The sequence below is a fragment of the Dysidea avara genome, chromosome 11 (genome assembly GCF_963678975.1).
Source record: "Dysidea avara chromosome 11, odDysAvar1.4, whole genome shotgun sequence".
NCBI lineage: Eukaryota > Metazoa > Porifera > Demospongiae > Dictyoceratida > Dysideidae > Dysidea > Dysidea avara.
The window spans coordinates 7317798-7325929 of NC_089282.1; the positions used below are offsets into that span (position 1 = coordinate 7317798).

Sequence of the window (8132 nt, forward strand, 5' to 3'; positions counted from 1 at the left end):
CTGTGAGACATGCATGGTACAGCCTAGCCTCCTGTGGGTTACTAGTCCTGCTCTACAATATGTAGCAGATCCATACATTATTCTCCTGGTTGAGTAGTACCACCCAGTACAATTATTTTATTATCAACCACACCCACTACTGATAGCAAACTCCTTGTTGCTGGAATATTTGTTGTTTGTCTCCACAAACCAGTTGATGAGTTGTACTGGATATGATAAACTGATCATATAGCTGGAGGTCTGAGAAAGAACAGTGATATTACAAGCAAAGTGCTAGACAGTGGCCAGAGGAATGATTATAGTTATATACTCTGCACATAATTCTTAAATAGTTAACACTGCAGTTCACTATATGCAATTATGGTTCTAGCAGAATTGCTGCTAGACTAGCATGTACCTAGTACATATAAAGGCACATGACTTGTTCATCTCTGAAGTTGCAGTCTCAGCTATTATCACCATTTTTTGCTTTGCTCACAAAAAGAGGCAATGAGTCTTTTAAGTCAGCTATATGGCTATTTACATGTTTTGACTCATATTTGGTGTAGATCAACACACACCCACTCTCATAATATGTTTTACCTCATGTCAATTGGATAGGCTTTGTAACACTAGAGAACTGCTAACCAGTACTGGAACAAATACACACATAAACTGAATACATACAAATACATGCAGTGAATCATATAAAAAAGAACAGATAGGATAACTAGTCAGTATCACAGCTTAAAGTGGTTTAAAGCTCTCTCTCTCTCTGTGCTATTTTTGTTGTGACTGATGATGGATTATATACTTTTGATATTGCTTGTTGTAGCTGGTGGAAGAATTTCAAGCTGTGATGAAGAAGTGGAAAGGAATACACAAGCACCATCAACAAATCATGTCATAGTGCTACAGCCTAGAGGAGTTCAGCAAAAGGTAAATATCAATTAATTATTTTTTTAATGATTTACATTGTATCAGGTAGCTGGACCTAAACCTTTGAATTTTTATGTTATAATTCATGTAGTGCTGTGACAACCATTGGAGTTTATGCTGCCGTGATTTCCCCTGGGAGAACAGTGCTATTGATGAGGGTGGACAGTACTGTGACAAATATTTTAAAGCCCTTGTAAGTTGAATATGTTTTCTTTCTTTTTTGACCATATAACAAAATTTTAGCTAGCAACTGTTTTATAGCTTCTTATATGCATACATATATGAGACAGTGAAACTAAATTTTTAAAAAGCAAATTTTAAGAGTGCATAATAGAGAGAGAGAGAGTGTCCACTTTAGGTACAGGCCCCACAAGTCAAGTAAACTTTAGGTTATTCTTGTTAATATCAACACTTTGCAATCAAGTAAAAGGCCTGTTGATAGGTGTCAATGGGGCTGCACATCAGTGGCTTATGATGATAAGACACAATATACCATGCCTCTTGTGTTGTGGCTTTCATGTTGCAGGTCAAAGAATTTAGCATGTTGGGCAAATACAACTTGTTGCATCCTCACTTGGGGAGTTTATTCCAGTGTAGGGCACTCTCCCTATGTACTCTTGTTTTACATGACTGTTTACAGCTATTTCAGTCGAGGAACTAGTGAGGTTTTGGTCAAATTTCCCTTTTAAATTTAGCCCAGCAGTCTAGCTAGCAACTATATGGTTAGTCACAGTTCAAAGAATTTGGTTTGTAAACTAAAAGTAGGCTAGTATTCAATCTCATAGCTTAAATTTTCTGAGGACATATTCCTAACAGTAAGATAGCTAGTAGTACCTGTATATTAGGGACTCACTTTTTTACTCACTTACACACTCACTCATTCACTCACTCACTCACTCACTTACTAATGTCTTCAGACAAGCATAACATAATGGCTACAGCAGTACAGCTTTGGACTTGATTTTTTTACTGTTTGATGTCGCAGGTACTTTTGGTATACTGTAGCACTAGAGGAGTGCAGACATGATATAGGCGCTGCTAAAATATGTTATATAAATAGATCGTTTTTAACATGTCGAAGAACAATAAGCTTACGACAGGAGTTATCAAACAATGTTTATTGCTGCTACATATGGCTGAGGTGATTGCACACAATATAGTTTACAATGTTGATATTGCCTTAAACTAAAGGATTTTTTAAAAACCAAGCATAGCATTTTAAAACTTATACTAAACTTGATTCAATTATCCAGTAAACCTCATTCAACCCCACTGTAATTTTTGCCACATCAGTGGCGGATCTAGGATTTTTAAAAGGGGGTTTCTGAAAATTAGTATAGTTAAATAAGGAATCTGATGACAATTCTCCAGAAATTAGAAGCTCTGAGATCGGATTTTAGGCTATTTGTAGTTAACAATTACAATAAATTCAATGCTTTAAACTGTAAATAGTTACTAAATACTATAGCTAACTATAGGGCAAATATGGTGACTACAAGCTGGACTGCTCTATTAGAGTATCTTGTTCGCTTTTAATGTAGTGGGAGATGAAAAGTGAAGTGTTGCTGAGGGTTTAATAGCTATAAATGGTGTTAGTTAAGTGCAACTGCATGCATGCTACTGAAATACAGTGGTATATAGTTGTTTGCTATGACAAATTGTCAATACAACAATGTTTATGCATTGAGAATGCCACTAAGCTAAATTTAAAAAGGGGTTTCTGTCGAAACCCCAGAAACCCATCTAGATCTGCCACTGCACATTTGTATTGGTTCACATGAACTATGCAATTAAAGCAATAATTAATGTAGTGCTTAAAATGTGTCTGCCATACTCTGCTGTAGCACATACAATACACACATCATGGGTTTACCTTTGTCCCCATTGTGTTCCATTTCTCTTTGCTGACAGTTCAAGGTGTCAGTTTGCAGCCAGTATCACTTGATGACTTCCCTATATTTGTAACAGGAATTGTCTGTACTTTCCGTAGTGATTGGATTGATTGCAAAAGTACTTCTCGTACTGTTCTTCACTGTGTAATGGGCTGAACAAGAAGCATAATGACCACTTGGAATGCCTTACTTGGAACTTTTTAGCACGTAGTCATTGGGGTTGTGTGTTTAGACAAAAACCTTAAAGTCCGGTGCCATTCTTTGCAAGGAAAAGTAGGAATTCTAAATTTGATTAGGGATCATTGAAATAAAGTACGTAATGAAATAAGGGAGGTCACCACTGGTATATATCTTCAGTATCTTCAGGTGTAGGTGACCTCTCTTGGTTCACTACCTTTTCCATGATCTCTAATCAAACTAATTCTTCCTTGGATTTATATATACAATTCATGCATCAACGCTTATAATGCTCTCACTTAGTGTCATAAGTTCATTATCTTCTCTTTGTTCACTTTAGTTTGCTGACACTTACGCAATGAAATGTGTCAACTATCAAGTACTGATATTGGATGTCAAGAGAAGCAGAAATCATATTTACAGGAATCACAGATGTTATTATAACAAAGATGAAGTGTTTGTTGATAAGCTATTATTATCATTAGATAGAATGGTAAGTGAAAAGTGCAGATATTTATACAACTCACCTTAAGCATTGCTGTTGTAGAGAAGAGAGGCCGCCCGATGTTGTCAGCTGTTTTACAAAGAAGGCAGTGGCCCAGTCAATGATGTCATTTTGAAAGTATGTAGCATGTTGAATAATCTGTCCTATTAGCTATGTTTTTCCTGCAGGTTTTTGACACTGACATAATGATGCAAAAAGTTGACAAACTTTATGCATCTCACAGGTTAATACTTTGCCTATGTTATCGTTAATAACATATTCTGTTTGTACATACAGAGCTGAGCAGAATCCAAATTGTACTATGCAGGGAAGTGCAAGTAAGGGATACATATTATAGTGAAACAAGTTGGTTTACTTAAGTGCTTGTTGTGGTTTAGCTGAAATTGGAGACAAGCTTGCGAGAGCTGTTTATGAAATGGGCATATTCATCAAATGTTCCAGCCAACTTTACTGCTCTGGTGATCTGTATAGCCACTAAAGAAGTTTGCAAAATAATTGACTGAACTCTATACATGATCCTGTAATGCTGTTATCTACAAATCATTTGCTACATTTAGTGGATGTTTAACTCACCTTAAGTTTGTACCAATACAAGACTAAAGTGCTTTGTTTCAGACAGATAATGTGTTGTCACAAATGAAAGAAATTCTGTACAATTTAATGTTATTTGTGTACCTTAGTGGATCATGTTTCTTGCTATCAAAAAAGCTCAGTCTGTGTATCTTATATACATACACACAGTCACATGAGCCAGTGCAGTAAATCAAGGAAAATGTTCAGGTTATCTAGTATCATTTAATCATTAACAACTTATGGTTCCAGTCTTTGTCCACATGAATAAATTTTGCTAGCGGGTATGATATTGAAGCAACCTATATATAGGTATGTCCCTTTGTGAAACAGTTAGTAACCTCTCTTTCCAAAAAGATGAGGAATATAAACATTGGGGTAGGTTGTGAAGGCAGCTTGTCAATAGACTCTACCTATAGTATGTGTGCATTGAGCTGGATCCTCAAAAACATTTAATAACTCATGGATGCAATTACACATGATCTAAAAATTTCATTCAAAATATTTTTGTTCAAATGTCCAACAAAATAATTATAAAATTTCCTCATACACTACCAATGGGGAAATCATAAAAGCACATTGTCTATTATGACCCTATCCCAAACATTTAATGGAGTCACACCACACGTGTGTCTGTTGTTGACACCTTTTCTGTACCACTAATCATCTAGTTGACTGAAATGCTATTTCTCCTGACCAACTTTCATTTTTAGCTGTTTTTCAGGATCCATGCAGCTCAACTTGTACATACTATAGAAAACCATCCTTCACTCAGATTGCTATAGATTTATCTACATTATGTTATGTAAATGATAAAAGAGAGAGTGTCTAACTCCAGTATGGGCGGCCATCAAAAATGAGAGCCACAACTTCCCTTGAATTTACAGGAAGGGTGTTAATATACTCTGGCTTGCATATACACTAACTTTCCAGCTACTCAATGTCACCACCTTCTAAAGTGTTAACTCACTCAATCATCACATAAGCATAAATATAATATCCAGAAAGACTTGTGACACTCATTATTGATGGCCCATACAGGAGTTAGACACTCTCTCTTTTATTTACCCCATCAAAAAATTCCAATATATATATGTAGATTTAAACTCTTAACTTGATTGTCTAGAATATTGTCATAACTACCTATCTCTAATAGGTTAAGGATGTAAATAATTTTTGAAGCTGTGGTGTATTCCTATACAGTTTGACTGTTGATTGGATCACAATGAACAGCTTGCTACTGAAATTGATAGCATTATGAAATGTTTCATAGGATATACCCATAAATTGAGCCTAGCATCTTCGTGTTAACATACCAGTGTAGGTAAAGAGACTAGTTTGCAAGTATAAGTGGAATAATGAATTTCTGTAATATAGCTTTATACCAGGTTGCATACATAAGATACATAGCAACACATTATGTGTGCATGTGTATTTCATGTGAGAATTAATTTTAAAGTGACATCATGTTGTAATTGAGCTGTTAACTATGACACTTGAGATAGTTGCATCACAGGTCATGCATTTAGTTACAAGCAATCTGTTTTAAATCGGAGGCAGTTGGTCACTTGTCATAAACCTATGATGTAAAATTATGCAACCAAACATTGTTCTAGGTGTTAAGGCTTGTTTAGCTGCTAGGAAAGCAGCGCATTGTGCTGAGAAGGTTTGTAAGGGTGCTGGGATGATCTGGTATGGATTTACAATCCGTCCTTTAGAATATTAAGAGGTGTGAATGTTGAATTACTTTGTTTGAGATCACGAGATGAATGATGACGCATGACCAACCTTCCCTGGCTAAATTATGTTCCTTGTAGTGTATTGTGCACCCAAAATAAAGCACACCATATGATGTACATAGTAACACCATCTCTCCTTGTAATCAACCTGGTTAGTTACATAGATGTATTTGTTTGTCAGGCTATATAGAAAAAGTACCATTTTTACTACAATGTACCTTAGTGTACCTTAGTGGATCACACAGCATGCTATCTTGAGAACCTGAGGCATGCCTCCACAGGAAATTTTAACTTTCTGTAAAATTTTAACTGAACTTCATTTGTGGTCGAAAGTTTTTTTAAAACATTTTTTACATGATTGCTCTATTAGAGTAGCTGACTGTTCTGTTTGAATATCTCAACCTTAAAAGTGTCCTCTAGGCCTGCATAAAATATGCCAGCATAATAAAAAGCATAATAGGCTGGAGTGCTATGCCATCATAATGTAACATATTATATAATTAGTTGGATATTTAAAAAAATTCCATGAAAATAGATCAATACTCGCTAATAGAGTAGTCAGTGGAAACTGAAATAGAGAAATTGTGCGTAGCTCCTTAGATTGATACTCTCTAACAAAAGTCACTTTGTAGTGAAATACTATAATAGGGCATTCACTGATTAAAATATTCCAAGATGATTGTGAAAAATGTTGTTAACCTAGGAGCGTAATGCAAGCATAATTGGAATACTGAAGAGCATAATAGGTGAAAATTTTGGGAAATTCCTGAATGCATTTTGGGCAAAATTTTGAACATATTTGACTCACGCCTAGTGTCCTCTAAAATATGAGTGGAACCCCACTGAACCTAGTGAACCTCATTGCTATACCTATGTAATGTGTAATGAAGCGTAATGCTGAACATTGCGTCACATAAAATAAACTTATCACTATATATGGTTAGCTGGTACCTGTGGTAATTGTATGTATAGTATACAGTTAAGTATATAGCTATCTGTATAATATATGTTGAGCCAGAAATTGTACTGATGATATATACCACTTATCAACTTCCCTTATGTGATTTCCAATCTCATAGAGCTACACAGAACACACATTGTTGCTAAACCAAACACATCTACTCACTTTCAGACACTTGGTCATATGTCAAATTACTGGGAGAATACAGCTAATAGCATTCACCTCAGTACTGTTCACCACAAATACTGTTGGGTTCTGCAATTGGTTTGGCAATATGTATATATATCAAGACACACGGTAGTGTGTCGTGCGGCCCAAGAAGCTGGCGCGCCACACCCGTGAGTATATTGACAGGAAGAACGAAAACGTCATTTTCACACATTTGTATCTCGGTGATCACTTATCTGATTGGAACCAAATTTGCTACACAGTTTCCCGCCAGCCAATGGAGTCTACATTCCAAATTTGAAGGAAATCGCTCCAGCCATTTCCGAGATACGAGCTGCCAAAGTTTCGTTTTTTTTTCGTCGTTTTTTTCTTCTTCTTCGTCTTTTCGCACACTTGCAAAAATTGCTATAACAAGCAAACGCGTACTCCGATCGCCTTGAAATTTGGCACACAGAAAGGGAGTCCAACGGCAAATCCTAGCATCAAATTTGGTACAAATCCGATGAATGGTTCAGGAGTTATGACCGATTATTCGCGTAAAACAAGATCGATTTGTTGTCACGCCTACAGGGTAAACCGCTTCATGGAATGAGTTGAAAATTGCTATGTAGATGGAGTAACCATCGTAGGAGTGCCTTTTGGTGGTTTGAAAGGAATCGAGATAAAGACCACGGAGATATGACACAAAACCCAACCTGTGTCACAATTACGCGATCGATTTTTATGAATAAAAAAGTATTAGTTTTCACGCCTACTAGGCAAACCGCTTAGAGCAATGAGCTGAAAATCGGTGTATAGCTGGAATAATCTTCATAGAAAGTCCTTGCAGTAGTACAGAAGAATCGGATTACAAACCATTGAGTTATGATTCGAAAGCCAACTCCGTGTAGCAAATGCGAGATCGAGATACTCTAATAGAACAGTCACCCTAATAGAGCATTCGGCTAATTTATTTATTCCATTATAGAATTTTATTACATCACAAGTTATTCTGTAGGGAGTTCAGCTGCAAACAGTTAATCTTATAGACAGTTCAGCAAGAAGACAGTCACCATGTGGAGAGTTATGCAAATATATCACTATAGAGATTCAGAACATTACAAGTCACACTGAAGAAAGTTCAGCTATAAACAAGTCATGCACTGTGTAGAGAATTCAGCTACAATTAAGTCACTCTCTAGAGAATTCAGTTACACAGAATT

General features: G+C 36.1%; 1 protein-coding gene across 1 annotated transcript; it reads left to right on the forward strand.

Annotated features, from left to right (window-relative positions):
* Window positions 1-737: 737 nt before the first annotated feature.
* LOC136239623 (uncharacterized) lies at window positions 738-4072 on the forward strand. Its single transcript, XM_066030389.1, has 7 exons — window positions 738-918; window positions 1010-1111; window positions 3328-3480; window positions 3535-3609; window positions 3660-3715; window positions 3769-3809; window positions 3870-4072. Exons 1-7 carry the CDS (start codon window positions 778-780, stop codon window positions 3968-3970), a joined length of 669 nt encoding a protein of 222 aa, XP_065886461.1. The 5' UTR covers window positions 738-777; the 3' UTR covers window positions 3971-4072.
* The last annotated feature ends 4060 nt before the right edge of the window (window positions 4073-8132 follow it).

Bases quoted from the DNA above. Each gene is read 5' to 3' on its own strand.
- LOC136239623 (XM_066030389.1), top strand. From the start codon at position 778: ATGATGGATTATATACTTTTGATATTGCTTGTTGTAGCTGGTGGAAGA. The intron at 1,112-3,327 runs GTAAGTTGAATA...TGTTCACTTTAG, and splicing joins ACAAATATTTTAAAGCCCTT to TTTGCTGACACTTACGCAAT. The intron at 3,810-3,869 runs GTAAGGGATACA...GTTGTGGTTTAG, and splicing joins TACTATGCAGGGAAGTGCAA to CTGAAATTGGAGACAAGCTT.